The 20,417-nt window shown below is 39.6% G+C and overlaps 1 protein-coding gene across 1 annotated transcript in view; it reads left to right on the forward strand.

Annotated features, from left to right (window-relative positions):
- mapk1 (mitogen-activated protein kinase 1) overlaps positions 1–19,841 on the forward strand; it is a 32,169-nt gene extending 12,328 nt beyond the window's left edge. Inside the window, exons 2-9 of the mRNA XM_034117930.1 lie at positions 4,269–4,451; positions 5,322–5,511; positions 8,190–8,306; positions 10,855–10,969; positions 12,806–12,937; positions 13,567–13,676; positions 13,800–13,928; positions 15,820–19,841. Of these exons, the coding sequence (XP_033973821.1) occupies positions 4,269–4,451; positions 5,322–5,511; positions 8,190–8,306; positions 10,855–10,969; positions 12,806–12,937; positions 13,567–13,676; positions 13,800–13,916 (964 nt within the window). The 3' untranslated portion in view covers positions 13,917–13,928; positions 15,820–19,841. The remainder of the gene's footprint in view (positions 1–4,268; positions 4,452–5,321; positions 5,512–8,189; positions 8,307–10,854; positions 10,970–12,805; positions 12,938–13,566; positions 13,677–13,799; positions 13,929–15,819) is intronic.
- Positions 19,842–20,417: the final 576 nt, after the last annotated feature.

Consider the following 20,417-nt stretch of genomic DNA (forward strand, 5'->3'; position numbering starts at 1 on the left):
TTGCCTCAGTAAACATGATGAAATGTACTGTGAACTAAGATAGTGTTCTCTCTCCACTTTGCACAGCCACTGATTTTTCTTTCCCATGAAAGCACTGCAAGCTTTTTGCACCCTATTTAGACAACATATTTATAGTGTTTCTATATTTATAAAAGGATTTTCTTTTAACCTATCATATATTAGGTTACATCTATTTAAAAACCTAATTAGGCATGCATTTGATCTTTACTTCAATGTATGCAAAACAAATGTGCTTTTCATTTATTGATACAGTTGTATATGGCATAGGGTTGTAAAGACATTGTGCTTTTTAGTTTATGTCATGCAGACAAAACAGTGTGCCTTGTCAAAAACAATTGGTAGAGCCTACTGTATACCATTGACTGCTCTACACAAATTCTGTAGATGTTTTCGTGCCATAGCGTTTTTGCCCTGAATCATATTTTAGCTGTAGCTCCCCGCTGCTTTGTACGTGAGGGTATCTGCAGTTACATGGAGCACGCACACACACACACACACACACACACACACACACACACACACACACACACACACACACACACACACACACACACACACACACACACACACACACACACACACACACACACACACACACACACACACACACACACACACACACACATTCCTCTCTCACAAGTTGAAGGGAAGGTCACTAATATTTCTCTCACAGAAGGTTGGCACACTTGTGTTTACATTTGAGTCCCTACAACCCCCATCACTATAGCAACTACTTTTCTTATTTTGTCATACTATGTGGGTGTTTTTCAGTCATGCCTGTCATTTGTAATGTGTAGGAATAAAATAACTATTGGCTGAAAATGTAAAAGATGAAACCTGGAGGCACAGCTTTTTTTGGACAATCTCATTTTTTGTATTGCTCCAAATGGCAGCAGCTTGTTTGACAGCAGATGACTTAGAAATCAATTAAATCTTAGACGCTGGAAGCGGTAATTAGCATTTCTTGGCAGTAGGTGGTGAGTTTTGGTGTGTCAGTTCCTGTTCACTGACAATGTCTAGCCAGATTGTGCAACCGACACAAGACTATAATATAAACTGTCATTCTTTAGGAGTTTATAACAAATGGTCTTGTATTCTTTAATTGCATTTAAACCTCCATGTGCTGTTTTGATCTTAAATCCACTCATTTATCGTAACACCTACAGTGAATATGCAAGCAATAGTCAGAGAACTTAAAAGTAACAACCAAACATATTCATTTTCGCTTTTTGTATTGAATTTATTACAGTAATGAAATGGCATGCAAGACGTAGTTTCAAACCTGTGTGGGAATTCAGAAAATCTCTACGCTGAGTAAATGTGGGAAAGTTTGTATAGCCATTAAGCCCGAAAAAAGAAACTGAAATGTAACAGTGGACATGTCTGTACCTGGAGTTGTGTGGAGGAGGTGTTTCACCGTGGGCACGGCCAACATTTTAGAGTGGAATATAGCAATTGTTCTGCCGATTGTAAACACACAGTCATTTGTATACATGTAAAACTTAGCTTAAAATCATTAGTTTGGAAAGCTGTGTTTTGTACGACAATATCATCACTCTCAAACTCTTAAAACACACACACATACACACACGCCCATCCTCAGCAGAGTGGGAAGAGGGAAATCCAATATCCCGAAAGAACTTAGTGATCATTGAACAGGTTAATACATGTTGATGCAATTAAGTCAATGTTAAGCGTCATCCTTAAGCTGCTAAAAGTTAGATTTTACCCAAATGTTCTCCCCCCTAATGGCAAATGGCATGCTGGGATGTCTTTCTTGTTTGCACCGTATCAATCACAGGAGTTTTCAAGTTCTGTACTGTACTTTTTCTTGATTTTATTCTAGTTTCCTCAGAAAAATGGCAGTGCATACATTATTATTATTTGAGATATATTTCAAACTCGGAGAAGTCTGTGAACCAGTCTGCTTTGATCTATGAATTCATGTCCATGACTCTCACAGTATCAGCTATCTGCACGCAGAGAGCTGTGTCTTTTACGCAGCGCCTTCACTGTGTTTACCTTCAGAACAGCTGAATAGAGATCGAGGCTGCTACGTTTTAGCCACACACACACACACACACACACACACACACACACACACACACACACACACACACACACACACACCGAACTGCCCGATTATTATTCCTCCTATTACTCGTTTTATGAAGGAGATGTCCGGTCACCAGGGCGCATGATGTGTAAATAACCCAATTTGTGTTCTGTGACACTGAAAAGGATATGACATTGTTTGTGTTACTTTCGTTGCAGTTGTATATGTCTTAAATGTAATTTAGGTTAACTTCCTCTTATTTAGATGCTTTTATTTTGAAGGCGAGTTTATGCTGTTGACAGGAAGTTGTTGTTGCTATGGAAACGTGAAATGCTACATGATGTGTGTGTGTTTGTGCTCTGCTCGGCTCAGCTCTGTGTGGGTGTGTGTGTTCGGTGTATGTGTGTGTCCGACACCGGCATTTGTTTTCAAATGACCATGAACAGTAATTTACACACATCTGGCTAACTCCATATGTGTATTCCCAAGTGAAAGAAGTTAGTTTAATCTTAATCTCGATGTAGGCTAGTGCTAAGTGCTGTCGGAGTGCACCGGAACGAACGCCACTATCATAATATCTTCTGAAAACATCTCGTGCGAACGAGAAAGTATGTCGTGCGCACAAATTAATAAAGCGTGGCCTCGTTTTATTTAAATTGAGGCCACGAATTACATCTCGTGCGCACAAATTAATAAAGCGTGGCCTCGTTTTATTTATTTTTCTCTCTATGAACCCTCCAGGGCTCCGTAGAATCTGGCTTTATTGTGATATCTGCAGGACTAAGGCATTGCATGCATGTAGACTTCCTATATCATTTCCTGTATATGTTCTGCTTTTCTTTATTGAAAATACAGATGGCAATATTGTGAAATAGAGCCCAGTTGTTCTTACCACTCTTTAAGATGAATTGTCAAATCACAGACACTACTGAGAGCGATTATTGGAAAAGATTATCTGCAATTAATTCACTTTTAATCAATACTTTGTAATATTGTTTCCTCTACGTCCATGCAGTTAAGATTCAAAGTCAGTGCTCAGCCTTTCTGGTACTTAAAATTAAATTAAAATCCTCAAATGTATATCTTGAACATTTCCAAAGAATAGAAAGTGGTTCATAGAAAGTACAATATACTAAAAATTAAATCATTTAATAAAATTTAAAAAATGCTTTTTGCTTAATTACTCAGTCAATGGATTCCTCAGTAGGATTAAGTGAACAATTATGCACTACTAGATGTTATCTCATGCTTGATAGTTTAGTATAATTCAAAATATTTTTTTGTAAAGCACTGATTTATTTTGTATTTCCACAATGTTTTACCATGGACTGCATTTAAACATGTAATGGTGCTCATGGTCCATTCTACAATAAAAACCTTTTTATTGTCTGATTTGCACAACACATCATACTCTGCACTTTTGTAGTATAGTCATAAACGGAGTCGGAAACCACAATGAGGTGAGCTTATTCGATCAAGCTATTCATCTGGCATAGATCTGCGGTGTGCAGAGTGGCTTTATCCTGTGCAATGTCCTGTTTGGTAGCTAAGCAGAGATGGTCTCTAAACTCCACTGGGCTGTGTCATCGTGGTAAACTCTCAGGTTTCAATACTTAAGTAGCTCAAATGTAGATCAACACTTTCTGTGTTTGGCAATTTTGTTCCACTCCTACATTACTGATTGTACTTGAATTTAACAGATGCAGCAGCCTCATTGTTTTCTGCTCCACACTATCAGAGGTTTAAGCGGCAACATTAAAAGCTTTCCACTGACAAACAACAGGAAGGAAGCAGCGTTAGTCCCAGAGGTGGTGTCTACACAGCAAGAAGGGATGTGAAGTTTTATGTTCTTTCATGTCAGTGGATCATTTATTCCTTACTGCAGTTTGGACTTACCAGGCAGTTGCTCACATCGCAGCTCTGTGTGGTATCCTAACCATATAGAAAGTGGATGTATTGGCATTTATTGCTGCTATCAATCTTTTCTGTAGCAATGCTATTGGATATATGTAAGATGCACTTTGGCTAAACAAAAATCTGTTCAAAAGCACAAAACAGGAAGTTAAAGGTGGAGACACATGGGTGAAAATAAGTTTGGTAATGCTGGGTCTTTTGTAATGGCTCCTTTAGTATTCTTCTACTTAAAAATGATTGTCTAATGTGGGTTCTTTTTCTTTCTTTTTTTATCCAGCTCTGCCTATGAACGAGACAACAAGATACGTGTGGCCATTAAGAAGATCAGCCCTTTTGAGCACCAGACCTACTGCCAACGCACCCTGAGAGAGATCAAAATCCTTCTGCGCTTCAAACATGAAAACATCATCAGCATCAACGACATCATCCGCACACCTACCATTGACCAGATGAAGGACGTGTATCCTTTTACTTACACTTCTCATGGTTTGAATGTGTTTTGTTATTAATGTGCAGTTTAATTCAAAAGCTTAGACACTACTTGGTCCTAAACGGCAGCATTTGTGCTTGAATAAACGTTTTCTGTTGCACTTTATTACATAATAGCCACCTGTCGCCATATATTTGGCAGAGACACTCATCACTATAGCCCGGCAGCAATAGAAGCTGCATAGTTACTGTTTTATAATGCAAACACTGTGTAGTTGTACACTCTGCCTTACGTAAAGAAATGGATTTGACCAATCCCTGCATCTAACCAGCTCACTTATTGTTGCTTGCCAGATAAGATGAGAATTCACCAAAACAAAACCATTTTAAACTTGGCTTCAGTACATTCTAACTATACTAGCACGGCTCATTTACCCACCATGGGTAATTTTAGATTTGACTGAGTTGAGAGGTTGCCCACAAAACTATGCAAGTCAGCAGTTTGGCTTTTTTTAGTTGCACTGCCAGCCTGCAGGAACAACAAAAAAAGGATAATTGTCAAGCTACATGATGCAAAGCATTTCATTTTCTGTGCAATGCTTACAACATCCAATTTCAGTGTGGTGGTAAAACCTCCATTTTGTTGAGATACTAGGGCTGGGCAGTACAAATAAACTGTCGAACTCCAGAGGTAAGGAGCTGTCTGTATGAAGGAATTGATTTATCGTTTTATTCATGTTGATATGACCATTTCTTTTTATCATAATGTCACTTTTTGTCACTTTACAGTTGATTGCCCAACGCTGAAACCTTGAGATGTTATTTTGCATGACTATGTGGAAATTATAAAACAAATTGCCCAGGTTTAAAATGAGAAGTTCTTTAACCTGGAATTGTGCAGATACATTGTCCAGGATCTCATGGAGACCGACCTGTACAAGCTCCTTAAGACTCAGCACCTGAGCAACGACCACATCTGCTACTTCCTCTACCAGATCCTGAGAGGGCTGAAGTACATCCACTCTGCCAACGTCCTGCACCGTGACCTGAAGCCCTCCAACCTTCTGCTCAACACCACCTGTGATCTCAAGGTAGTTGCTCAAAGACAAATGAACAGGAATCAAACTGAATGGGCTGATTTGAAAGCCTGTTTTAAGTCCCTGATTATACATATGTTGTTTCATATTTAATGCCAAAACTTACCAATTAAAGTCATATCATCCCAAACTTAATTTTGTCAGCGTGAAAAACCCTCTTATGGGAAAAATATAATGCTCACTATCAGGTTCATATTTGTATTTTTGATTTTGTTTACATGCTTTTAAGGTTAATAAAATGCAGTGTTTTAGAGCATGTCTTCTTAAGCCCCAATCCCAGAAAAGCACAGTCTGCTCTTATTGGTCAGTGTTTCCTGGCAATTTACATCGGCACTGTGTTCTCTGCACTAACGATGTCACAATACTAAAGTTATGAGTTTAATTTGATACCTGCCTATATCTTGATACCAAACTAATACCATTACCAACACCTCTAACATCCCAAACAATTATTTAATAATAAATGACATAACGTGTCACTTTTTGTATTTGTTCAAAAAAAGAGCAATCTAAGTTTATTGTTGTCATATCATATTTTTTTCATGCATATGAACATATTAATATAAGATAGAGTTCACATCTCAGCAGTCTCCACCTCCAGATGTCACACTGTGTAGGTTTAATCCTTGCAGAGATACGTGCAAGCAGGACATTATGTCGAGTTGCCTCTTGGCCACAGGTTAAGAGTTATTTTAGTGCCCTCTGGGAAGCAGTGGCGCTGTTTATTTGTCAAGGGCTTGGGAAGGGTGAGAACGGAAATGATTTAGACCAGGGGTAGCCAACACGGGGCCCGCGGGCACTTGGTCGCCCGCAGGGGCAACGTGAGTCGCCCGCGGGGCATGTTCTAAAAATAGCTCGCCAAGCAAATCCAAAATGTATAAAATACACAAAACAAAAAAGGAAATGTAAAAGAATCTACCCTATGCATAAACGAAACCTCAATCATAGCGAACTCTATCTACTTACTACAACTCTATATCTATCTAACACCCCTCCTCCCCCCACCCCCACAATGAATATCGACCAATCACGTTCTTGCTTGATTTGCGGGACCAGCGTTGCAGTCGGGAAGAAAAGCAATGTGGCACCTCCCTGCTGATTTTCCTTCTGGCAGAATCTACACAACACATCAGCCCCGTTGAGCAGCCTAGTCGTGCCAGCCTATACAACACATGGGGGGCAGAGTTTTACTGTGTGTGTTGCAACTTGCATATATATTTATTGCACTTGACGCACACACACGCATGGCGTAATTTCCACCTGTGACAGGGGGGAAATGTCCCCCGCTCTTTTCGAAATCCCGTTTGTGTCCCCCCACTTTACAAATATGTTTATTATAATTTTTTAACGCAAGCCGTCATCGCCACGGAGGAGCACACAGCCTCAGTGAGCGAGCGAGACAGAGGGAGAGAGAGAGAGCGAGAGAGCTAGGAAGGGAGGCAGGGAGGGAGAGAGAGAGAGAGAGGGGGAGAGAGAGCGAGCGAGAGAGCTAGGGAGGGAGAGAGGGAGAGAGAGCGAGCGAGAGAGCTAGAGAGAGCACACCTTTATCTATTTAATATAGATAAAGTAAGAAATCATTCCAATGTGTATAGGACAGTAAAAAAAACAAAAAACAGTTTGAAAGGGGAGTGATTAGTAAAATAAGCATAAAGAAAAAGAAAGAATGCTAACTAGGTAACATAAGATAAGAATAAACCAGTTTAAATGATTTGTTATTGGTTGTGATCATATTCTAAAGATGTTTGGATTATTGAAAAGTATACAGCTCTCTTTCATCTGAGTGATGAGAGCTGTTTCCATCAATTCATGTTGTGCTCAAAGTGCTCCAGATTGATGCATTTCACTTCAACATTTAAAAATAATCTTCCCGGGGGTGCATGCCCCCGGACCCCCCTAGAGGAGGTGAGGACCCCCCTAGAGGAGGTGAGGACCCCCCCTAGAGGAGGTGAGGACCCCCCTAGAGGAGGTGAGGACCCCCCCTAGAGGAGGTGAGGACCCCCCTAGAGGAGGTGAGGACCCCCCCTAGAGGAGGTGAGGTCCCCCCCTAGAGGAGGTGAGGACCCCCCTAGAGGATGTGAGGTCCACCCCCAAATAAAGCAGGTTAAAATAATTAAATTGCATACATGTTCTTTTAGTAAACACTGAAAACGGGTCCCACAGACCCAAACAGCACACAAAGGTTAAAGGTCAGCATATCATAATGTTAAAATGTGCTAAATATATACACTGCAAAAAAAAGAAAGAAAGAGGAGTAAAAGTAGCCCCCGACTTGTTTTATTTTTTGAAAGTAGCCCTCACCCTAAAAAAGGTTGGTGACCCCTGATTTAGACTATATTGCGCCTCCAATGACGTGGACAAGGTTGAAATAATAGAGTTTAGATGTGTCATGGTTCAGACCACACTATCTCTGTTATTATTGTATTACCTTCTTAAGAATATGTGCACTTTAGTGCTATACAGTATTTCACCCTGAGAGTCTGCTTTGCTGATAAGCAATGACAACAAGAGCACTTACAAATATTAGTACAATATGTACCCCTCTTAAGTACAAAACAACAATTCATCCGAAAATGTCAGTTTTGAGTTGTTACGAATTGACATCCATTTTATTTGTATCTTGTATCTGCTAATGCTTCATTCTTTCCCTGTCTTGTCACTCATTGTTTCTGCAGATCTGTGACTTTGGTTTGGCACGTGTGGCTGATCCTGACCACGATCACACTGGGTTCCTAACAGAGTATGTAGCCACTCGTTGGTACAGAGCACCTGAGATCATGCTCAACTCCAAGGTGAGTTTCTTAGCCTGCCGATAAAATGTTAACTGTCAAGGATTAAAAGTTGAGTGAATGTTTTGGGTTTTTGCTTTGCACCTGAAAATAGGATCTGTGAAACCCAAATCCCTACTTTTAAGTTTCTAAAGTGAAGAGGAGGCGATTCAACTTTTGTTGCATTATGTCTGATTGGTTCTTTGAAAATCATTCAACTTGATGAATGATTCAACTTGAAAAACTGCGCATATTTTTTTTCGGGAAAATATTCAGACTCAACTGGACAAGAAAGGTCGGGCTGTTTTTCTAGATAAAAAAAGAAGAAAAGCTTTTGATGCAGTATACAATAAGGTTCAAATTAAAAAGTTATCCGTATAAGTAAAATGCTCATCAAATGTAATGTAATAGATAAAATCATACCTCACAGACAGACACAAACAATGTGTCGGTCTAGAAAATGACACCTCACAAATGTTGTTGTTAATGATGTTGGTGTACCTCAAGGTTTAACTCTGTTATTTAGTTTGTATGACCTTCCTAAGATTGTCCACCTGTCAGCTCTAAGCTGATGATAGGGTCATATATCTAAAACAGGGGTGCCCAATACGTCGATCGACCGGTCGATCGCAAAGGTAGTGTGGGTAGATCTCATGGCATTGAAAAAGAAAAGTTAGCCTATCATCCATCCTTACTACGGCATTTGCCACTTGATTGATGTACAGGTAAGCCAGTCTGAGATCTCATCTTTTCTAACACGCAGTTCACCACGCATGAGCGGTCAACCGCGCCAGCTGCAAATCACCGGCGAGCTGATTACCTAGTTAGCCTTCCAATTTATACAATTCTACTAAAGAAAGGGTATAAAATTGACGTAATGACCAACAATGTACTGAGTTGTATTGTGCCATACGGGTTCATGCAGTTATGCAAGCTACACCAACATAAGGTATACTCAGCAGTGTTTCCCATACATCGATTCATTTGTGGCGGGCCGCCACAATTAAATATCGTCCTCCAATAGAATCAAATTCTGTGGGAAACACTGCTCAGTGTATATATATAAATAAATATATGTTTAGCATTTTTAATGTAGGTACATCATTTTGACTTGGTCATTTTAAAAGTAGCTCCCAAGCTGAAAACGTGTGGGCACCCCTGATCTAAAACATTAGGGGTGTTGAAATTAATCGTTTCTACGATGCATCGCGATGCGGACGTGGACGATTCTGCATCGATGCAGTGACAGAACATAATCGATTATAGCGTAGTAACGTTGCTTCCTGATTTTCCGGCCGCGACTTTACAATAACGTTTTTTTTTTCTGTCACTTTAATATAAAATCGGTCGGTGACGCAGAGATCAGGGAACAGACGTGACAGCGGCACAGCGGCACCAAACACGGAGCAGTCTGCTTTATCCACCAACACAAGAACACCAGTCCAGAACCAACAGCAGAAGGACCCGCTCTGAATCACTCGTGTCGCTGCGGCTCAGACACACATGGATTTATGTTTTAAAAAATACTCTCGTTAGCACCATGTCAGGTTTTTGGTGGATTTAATTAAGTCTTGGATTGCAGAGTAGGAATGTCCTCTTGCTATTTTCAGACGATATATACGTGTGTAAAGTTTGTGAAGGCAGGAGGAAAGCTTCCGCGATCACCGTCTCCTCTCTGTTCCTCCAAACCCCGCCCCCTCCCTGAAAATAATGAGTGACAGGCTGATAGTGACCCGATAGAAACTTTATTATTCACTTAATCACTGATTGAGATATGATGAAGCTAACTTAATCTCATACATTCATGGGATTTATGTAACAGTAAGACAGAGAATGTAAGTGTGCACCCACATGCACTATTTTTGTTTTTATATGCTATTGTAAATACTCCTGTTGTCTGCTGTGTTCAGACTCAAGTCATGTGTGTGATGCCACATTCAGGACATTCAGTGTCTTTTTTTTAACAGAAGACCGTTGCTAGACGCTGCAGCTAGACTGCAGAAGTATTAGTTTTTTGTTTTTGAGGATGGAACAATTTCACACACAGATACAGGGAGGCTAGACCTATACAATTAATTAATTTTGGTTTATAATTTAATGTCAAGACATTTATGTTATTGATTTCTGAAGCACTTTCTAAATAATAAAAAGAGAGTTCATATGTATTTACTGCATGTATTCATTGATGAAAAAGAAGCCATGTGCAGTAATATAGAAAATTGAGGATGCAACGCATTGGTATGAATCGTGATGCATCGTGATATTGAATCGAATCAAATCGTTGACAGGATAATCGTAATTGAATCGTGAGAGCAGTGAAGATGCACAGCCCTATAAAACATGCTGTCATGTGCAGCAATCATGCTTCAATTGTGCTTATATGATTAGATTAATGTGATTCTGTCTGTGCTTATGTGCTCTTGTATGTTTTATTTTAATGCAATGAGCCTCCAAGGGACTGCAGATTGAAATTAGCCTTCATGGCTAAATCTGGCATATTTTACAGTCCACCAATAAATGCTATTTTAACTTTAAATATATGTTAGTCATTACATTTTTCTCTCACTCTCAGGGCTACACTAAGTCCATAGACATCTGGTCAGTGGGCTGCATTCTGGCCGAGATGTTGTCCAACAGGCCAATCTTTCCTGGGAAGCACTACTTGGATCAGCTCAACCATATTTTGGGTAATTATTGTTTTTATTTCCAGTGTTTTTAGGATAAGTGTTTCAACGTTGTTGTTTTAAAATGTCTACGAACCCAGCAGAACTTCTCTGGGTTATCATTTTAGTTCTAATATTGTCAGTACATTTTAGGTTAACGATGCTTGGCTATTGACAGCAGTTTGAGACAGTAATCCACGCCTTTGTCACCACTCGGCTGGATTACTGTAACTCTCTCTACATGGGGGTCAGTGGGTCCTCCCTCGCTCGTCTGCAGCGGGTGCAAAATGCCGCAGCAAGGCTTTTAACTGGCACACGGAAATATGACCACATTTCCCCCATTTTGGCTTCGCTCCACTGGCTACCAATACATTTTAGGATTCATTTCAAAATCCTTTTGTTTACTTTTAAATCCCTAAATGGCATGACCCCACCATATCTTTCTGAGCTGCTACACCCCTACACGCCCAACCGCCCTCTCAGGTCAGCAGATCAACTGCTCCTGAATGTGCCCAGAACCAAGTCAAAGCTCAGAGGGGGCCGTTGCTTCTCTGTAATCGCTTCTTAAAACCCACCTCTTCTCCTTAGTGTATTAACATCTTTTAGAGCGTTGCTTTTATTGCTTTTAAATTGTCTATTGTTTTTACTTGTACTTGTTTTATGGTGTGTGAGCTGAGCTGTGTTACTTTTTGTATCTTTTGTTTTGTTTATTTGCCTGTACAGCACTTTGGTCTGGAGGTTTAAAGTGCTATATAAATAAAGCTGTATTGTATTGTATTGTATTGGTCAGGGGAAAAGAACCTGAATTAGCAGCCCTAGTCTGAATAGTTCACACTTATAGCGCAGTTCCACTACAGCGCGGAGCTCGCTTTAAGCGTGCCGTGTCGTGCCGTGCCCGTTTTTGGTTGCGCTTCCACTAGGCCTAGTTCCGGCCCGGCCCGGCCCGGGGCCACTTTTCCACGTCTTTTCTGGCCCGAGAAAATTGTGGTTCTATCGAGGCCAACAAACAGGGCTGAGTCGGGCTGAGTATGCTAAACTAGAGAGAGGAGCGCTGGCAAGGGGGCTACAACTACAACAAGATGGACATATTTGACCGTGATTTAATTGTAATACACGTTTCAAAATGATGCCGAAGTAACAACATACTGATACCGGTTAGTAAAAACCATGAATTAATGCTTTGTCAAGTGTGCAGACAGACGGCAGGGGAAAAACCTTTTAAAATGCGTGTGTTCTAAATGGAGATTGGCTAAGCTAACGCAGTATATGCTCCGACCGTCCACACTCACAACAACGGCCTATACAGACATAAATAAAGCAGCGACTGTATTCACCATGACACAGGCAGTCTGTGGTGTGTACTTGTTTAACTTTTGTCGAGTTTCTGAACATATATAAGGAGCTGTGAGCTCTGAGTGCTAACAGCTAACGGCTGTGTTGTGTTTCTGGAGTTCTCATTGAAGATGACGTCACGGCTCCGCCTACACTGCGTTACTATAGTAACTACCCCAGTTCCTAAACTGTAATGGAAGCGCAGCATGAAGTGAGTCGGCCCTGTTAAGGCCAAGCCGTACCGAGCCGTACCGAGTGTGGCCGAGGCCGACCGTGTAGTGGAAATGTGCCATTAGTTAGTACCAATAGCTTCCTGGTGCCACTCCATAGATTTTGTAGCTGTTAATATTCAATAATTTAGCTGTACTTTTTGGTACTAGACCACATATTGCTTGTCCCATCTGTCCTTTTGTGTTTCCTTCAGACTGTTAAGTACTCAAAACTTTAAGCAAGGGCTGTTTTCATGTAGCAGTTTAACTGAGATTTGTGAACTGAAACAAATGTTCTAAAATCTTCTTTGTTCTTCAGGAATCCTGGGCTCTCCCTCTCAGGAGGATCTCAACTGCATCATCAACATTAAGGCCAGGAACTATCTTTTGTCGCTGCCTTTACGCTGCAAAGTGCCGTGGAACCGCCTCTTCCCCAACGCTGATCCCAAAGGTGAGAGCCAGGGTAAACTTGTAATCGCTTAAAGCGTTGCCTCTGATCATGGAATTACTAGAATTGTATTATAATTAAGAAAAAAACATTTACCCACTACTAGCACAGCAGTCCGGCAAAACAAGTGGCAACGTTTGGAGATGGGAAACTAGAGGCATTGATTGTGGTTTCAAGGTACAAAACTACAATATATGTAGATTATTGAGATTTTAAACATGCAGAAGCTGAAGAAATAAACTCTCAGGGAGCTCAGAATTGAGTTAAAATAGCTATACTTTTTAAATGAGTGAAAGTAAGTCTCTTAGTTATATACTTGGTAATAATATGGTAACCATTTAGGGCTTAATGGTGCCCTCTAGTGGGCTAGCATTGTTGTTTCAGATGAGATAAACCTTTATTAATACCAGAGGGGAAAAGTTATTTTTTGATATGGGGGTCAGCCTTTGTTGTTTGGCGCCTTGGTCACAGAGGAGTGTCCGAGGTTTAGGGACCTCTTCCTGCTCCCCTAGTGATCCTCCACTGGTTCTTTGGTCTTGCTAATGTTCATCTGGAGGTGCCTGTTTTTACACCACCCTACAAAGCTCTCCACCAGGAGAACTGAATCAAGCGTTCTCCTCTTTGTGCTGCAGCTCTGGACCTGTTGGACAAGATGTTGACCTTTAACCCTCACAAGAGGATCGAGGTGGAGGAGGCCCTGGCGCACCCTTACCTGGAGCAGTATTACGACCCAACAGATGAGGTGAGAAAGTCGTCAGTTTGTGCTATATAGGACTATTGGAATGAGGACACTTAATCTTGTGTTTACCACAATGTAAGTTTCTTGGCGTCTGTATCACCCTGTCCTCTCCGCCTCCCTGTGTAGCCTGTTGCCGAGGCCCCATTCAAGTTTGACACGGAGCTGGATGACCTACCCAAAGAGACACTGAAGGATCTCATCTTTCAAGAAACTGCACGTTTCCAGCTCGCATTTAAGTCCTAACATCTCAAACAGGTGAGTCTACATCCCATGCAATCAAGTGTATAACCTGAAAACGTACATAAAGAGAGAGGGGCAGTGTGTAAAACTACAGGTGCATTACACAATTGCAATTAGCTACATTAAAGTCAACTTTTAAAAGTGTGACACTCCTCGCCTCTGCTTTAAAAAGGTAGCACAGTTGAGGGTCCATCAGGAAAACTATTTTAAACACTAATACTGCAGGTGAGTGCTGTTACAGCTTTAACAACTACTGATTTAATATGTGTTTCATTTCAACACTCAAGTGCTAATGTGAGGATCTTGCATTACAGTATAATATAGATTTAAATGTTGCTTTTAAGTGTAAAATGTAAGTTTTCATGAAGATAACGGCACTTTAAAAGTACACCATTAAGTATAATAGATGTTTTTCTGCTTCTAATTCAGTATTTGTCTTTTGGAGTCAGAACATTTAATAACCCTCAGGTAACTACGGACATTTTTAAGGAAACAAAAATGATGGAGAATTGATTCGGAAGCATTAGAGATGTTTATGGCATTTAATGTGCACTCGCAAAAATATCAAAAATGTTCCAATTTAGCTATATTACCATACATTGTGGCCTTTTTTAATGTAAAAAAAAAAAAAGGTAAAAGTATTTTTAAATAAAATTTCACTTGAGCAAAAGCGATAGGAGATGCCCACCCATTCTCTGCTAACCAGCAGCTGCTCCCTGACAGGCCTCTTTTTGTGATAATAACCATCCTTGCTGCCTTTTACAGCATATCATTCACCGTGTGTCAGCGTATGTAATTACTGTGTTTCCTGTGCAGCAATTCGATGCATAACAAAAGTCTACTGAAAAGCAATAGAGTGTGACATCTCCTTAATTAGAGCAGCACAAAGCTGCTCTGCAAAGGCAACAGTTTGATTGTTTGTGCAACTTTAAAATGTATTTTCAAACCCAATGCTCTTATGTCAGTATCTGTAATATGTTCTTGGATCTCAAATGCTGAAATATTACATTGCCCCTTAATGGGATCAAAGTAGAAGCAAAAGGTGATTTGACAATCATTTCAAATATAAAATACCTGTAAATGGTTTATTAAAGAAATGGAATATTCTTGCTGGCAAGAACACCTTCTTCATAGTTGAGGGTTGCGACTCTAAAAGGTTCAGAAGCAAGGCCCAGTATCATTTTTAATACGCAGAGGCAATACAAAAATGAAACAGGAAACAACACCAGCAACTGCTATTGCAACCATTTAAAATAAATACAATTGGAAACAGAAATACCAGATGGGAAATGTATATATTTAATAATGTTCTCTCATGCTTTGCTTCCGCTTACTACGCTGCTACTTAGTACGCTGCTACTTAGTACATATTGATTTATAAATGACCGTATTGCTTCCCCTAAAACAAAACATAACTTCAAGTGACGCCAGCACTGATCAAGGTTTTCTGCTCCCAAACTTTCATGTTCACTTTTCTTTCCAGAGCCCATACCATGTTCCCTATACGGTTTAATTCCTGTCTGTCTTCCTCTGTGGAGTTCTCTGTCCTACAGCTCTCTAAGTCATATCACTTCTTTCCTTCCTTCTATCTTGTTCCTCCTCTCTTTTTCTTTTCTTCACTGGGGACAGTTTATCCATCTTGAATCCAAAGTATAAAAATCAATATCCAAAAGATATTTCACAGGCTTTCCTGACCATGGAGTTTATTTTGCCATCGCTGACATTCAATCCGGATATTGATATGACTGCACATGGCCCCTTTATCAGATGTCCTAGGCAGTGGTCTTCTGTCCAAAAAGAGCAGACTGCTGAGTGTCTAATTTGAACAATCAGAATTGAGTATTGAACTAAGCCCTATAATAATATCCGTTAACAAATCTAACCAGTTTTTTTTTTCTCCTCCCAGATGTTTCTGTGGACTGGCTCCTGCGTGGCCACCTCCTCACCTCCACACTGTTGCTGTGATTGGTTTATTTTTTCTGGGTTTTATTTTTCCTCTCCTGTCGTCCACATCACCCACCCCCTTGGGTCTCACTCGTCAAGTCCACTCTGCTCAGGAATGGCGTCAGGAATCAACCAATCAATCATTCTCTTCTCTCTCTTCTCTCTATTCTCTCTCTCTCTCTCTCTGTCTCTGGGGTGAGGGGCAATGTGGAGGTTTACATCACAGCTTACAGTTTTGGGGGTGATTTTGTGTTTTAAGCCAAGATAAACAATTGTTTTTGTGTGTCTCAAAGGTGTTTGGCTCTGGCTATACCTTTCCAAGACCTTTGTATGTGCAGTGGAATGAGCGTGATACACAAGCTGTTGTGTTTATTTGGTGCGACTGTCCTGATGGTCACTCTGCGTTCATTGCAAGAACAAACAGTATATCACTTCTAAGAATCATTCAGCATAAAAAAGGGGTCTTTTGAATTTTCTAACCTTTGTTACAAGGGATACATTGATCTCTATCTTTGTCTCTCTTTATCTTTTTGCTGAATTAAATCAACTGATTTATGCAATGAAATAACATAATCAGCGACTTAACAGGCCAAAAGCCATGACTTGGTGTTGATGAGGATCTATATTTTAATAAAGACCTATTTTAATCCTCAACACTCACTAGGCCCAAATGCAAATATATATACATAAAAATATAGCCCAAAGAGTCTTAAGATATGTTAAGAGTGAGGATCGAAGGTGAATCAGATGCATTTATAACCAATTATGTTTTCCTTTTTTAATTATTTTTTCATCAAACACGAACAAAAAATGCCCATCTTCATTTCTCATTGGCTTTGATACAATTTCAGGGTTGTGTATAAATGCACAAATTACAAGTGCATTGAAAGATTTTCACCATCAATTTCTGCCTTAGCCACGAGCAACCTAAAGGAAATGTCTGTTTATATCATAAGAGTCTGTATGTACAGTATGATGTTTTTCACATGGGAGAACATTTTCCGCGCTCAGACAACAACGCAGTTATCACAGAACTTGTTTTTGTCTGGAGGAAATGTTGTCGTGCCTCGTCTTTCTATCTGTTACATGTTTTCTTTTCTCTTCATCTCCATTCTGTTAATTCCTCTCTCGCAAGCCTTGTTAGAATAATACTGTGCCCTTTGCATGACTGTTATAAGCTCTGTAAACAAAGACAACGATGTAAAGTGCCACACCAGCCAAGGGACAGCGCCCGGCTCTTTCTGTTCCACCTTTTGTGGTATGTCACACTTTTCAATCACATGGTGCTTTTTGTCCGGTATCCTTTTTTAGCTGTGTTTATGTAACTTCCATTTACAGGTTATAGACTCCTCGTTTCTAGCCAAACTCCATCCTGCATGCTGAGGTGTCTTGTTGTGGTTGCAAAATAGGAGAATAACCATATTACTGTATTTATGCCAACCACACAAAAAACACAAAACAAGTTTCCCAAATGGGACAAATGGGATCCAGGCATGGTACAGTTGAAAGAAATACTCAAACATAACAGATCGGGTTTTCCCATTTAGTCTGTTGTGACTTTTTTTGCGTTGAATTGCACATTTTCAGGCTGATAACAGTTGGCAGTGTCAGTAACTACTGACAAACGCATTTCAGCCAAAAAAAACAGCAGAAGTCAAGGCCACATTTTTCTGTTTTTGTCAGTTACCGCTGATTAAAGACTGTTGAATATAAAGATTTTTTATTTTAAGCAAAGGATCAAAGTCTAAATATATGTGGCGAAAAACAACCAACCATGTCATTTAATCTGAGTAGCACTGCAGCGTCAAGCATATATACTAGTTTCATGGTACACCTAGCCATTTGTCTGCTTACAGTACTGCAGCTTCAAAAGAAAAAAACATTTAGTGCTGTGTAAGTGACTTAATGAATGAAACAAAGAAGTATTAATCACGACACTAAAACGTCTCAAAGTAGATTGAAGTTCAAATCGACTGAAAGGATTCTTCAGGAATGCTGGCACTTAAAGTAAGACATTAGAGAGTTAATTATAAAATAAGACAATTTCATAGCTCTGCTTCAGCATTGTCATATATCATTTGTGAAGTATAAAGGTCTCATACATTTCAGAAAGATTGAGTCGTACAAATATTTCTCTAAGGGCAGAGCTGCTCTGGTTGAAATAAATCCGTTTTTTCTTTTAATTGTTCCGGCTCAATAATAATAGACTGAAATTGAGAAGGGGCTTAGTGTGGAGGCTCTGCTGAAATGCACTCAAGCCATAACTGGTCTTCAGACCACATCCAGCAGGGATGTCACGCTGTACCGACACACCGTATAGTACACCTCTACATCACTGCAGCCAGGGGGTTTTCAGAGGTTGTTAAGAAGTGACACTTCAGATTATCTGTAATTATCAAAAGCAAGATGGCTCGCATGCTGACATAACAGATGTGTTACTTGAAATTGTTATTATTTCCAGGTTTACTGCAAAGAACTATATAGTATGGCCATAATTACAAGTAAATAGGAGACGGGGTTAAATAGAGTTACAACAAACTATTATTTTCACCTGCCGATCCGACTATTTATTAATATGATTGGTCAAAAAAGAATGTCAGATAATCTTTCCCTGATATTGTTTTTTTCTTTAACGGAAAATGTTTAGTATTTTACCCTAAAATACAACCCTTGATCAGAACCTTTAAAGATTAAAGTCATCAGCTGGTGCTTGAATCCCTGTAGTGCTAAATTGGTCCACATAATTGCGACAATACCACAACCTAGTCTTTAAGGCAGAACGAAGGTTAGATTCAAAATTGTGCAATATTTGTAAGTTTACAGTTATTAACAAATGACATCCTGTTGAGGAAATTCCTCTGAACACATGAAACTCATCTGAAAAAAACTGTCTATAACTTTATTTTTATTTTTGTGTCCTATAATAAGTGCACAATTATACAGGGAGCTTTTAAGAAAATATTAGGATACACCAGACCTGCAAAATAGAGTGTTACCAGAACATATCATACAACTTAAGTATTACAAAAAAAAGATCAGTTTACTCTTTGCTCACACACAAACAAAAAATGTGTTTCCATCGACAGATTTAACCAATCTGAAGACGTTAATAAAAAAAATACCAAAACTCCATTGCAGAAATGACAGTTTTTGCACTCTCAAACTTCCCCTGTACACTCACTGAACACACCGTCTGCCACAGGATGATTCATGCACTTCTACAGTAGTTGGGAGTAGGACTTTTAATCCGAGGTGCCTGCTGGGACTTGACTTGCCTGTAGATAGTCTTTAGTTTTTAGATTCTTTTTTGGGGGGGGGGTTCAATTAGAACATAAAGGGCACTGGAAACCTTACTGGGACTAGTTGTATAAAAAAGCTTCTGCTGAGTTCTTCGTGCAACCTGTCTGTGTGTGCCTTTTTTGATAGTCTTGATATCCAAGATTTGATGTGCAGCTTTTGTTCAGTCGGGAATCCGTTTGTAATCGCAGTATACGCTCTTAAAAATGAACAATCAAGTCTGAGGGTGGGAGGGGTCGCGGGGGTTATCCTTCTCTTCAGTTTTGTAATTTTTTTTAAAAGATGTGTGATTTGTGATTGTATTGAAAATGCTAAAAAGCAAACATTTCAATTATTATGTGTTACCCTTTTATTTTCCTTTTTTTTGGGGGGGGGGAGTTTTGTGCGGATATTTTTTTATGTAAAATGAATGTTATGTTTCTATCAGACACTAATCTTGTTTGAGTTGTCTCCAGTAGAACCTCTTCACTGTATGTTTTGAAAATCAGTATAAACCTTTAATTGTGTAGTTAACATTTCTGAAAGAGAAAAAGTAAGATCCTTGGTTGTATTTTAAAGGTCCCTCTATGACCTGCCATAGACAATGTTTGAATTGATCGGTCAGTTTTATTTTGCTGTCGTGTGAAGGATCTGACTTGTACGAAGCATTTCTTTGCTATTATTAAAGACTGACTGCCACTTTGAAAACCCTGTCGTTTAATGTTTGTTATTTTAGCACATTGACATTTAGATAGAGGATCAGTATAAACACTATATTCCAAAAACATAATTTCAAAATGGAAGCAGACAATCATTCATTACAACATTAAAAAGTAATGTTTCTTGAGGGGTATGGTATAGAATTGGAAAAGTGTTTATTTTAGGTCACCTTTTATGCAAAATCCACTTTTGTCTTTTATACATACATATTGGTCCCCTCTGTGTAAAGAGATTCTGAAAGTTTCAGGAAAAAAGCTTCTCTCTCTTTTTCTCCCAATCCATTTATATAAAAACCTGTCTGAAAATGAGCTGATCAGATTTTGTCCACTTTGTGATGTGACAAGGTTGTGTAACCATTAGCCAATAACCAACCAAGGTAACCCCACCCCCCCACCTTATCACCTGAATCTCCTCCTAGAGAGCACCATTGTGTTCTTTTTAACCAATCATCATTTAGAAGGGCGTGGCCACCAGCAGCTCTTTGGCATCTAAAGTAACAGACAGAGAATCAGCACTTTTGAAACAGGGCTGAAACAGAGGGGGTTATGGGATGCTACAATGCAT

This window comes from Trematomus bernacchii, unplaced genomic scaffold (assembly GCF_902827165.1).
Source record: "Trematomus bernacchii unplaced genomic scaffold, fTreBer1.1, whole genome shotgun sequence".
NCBI lineage: Eukaryota > Metazoa > Chordata > Actinopteri > Perciformes > Nototheniidae > Trematomus > Trematomus bernacchii.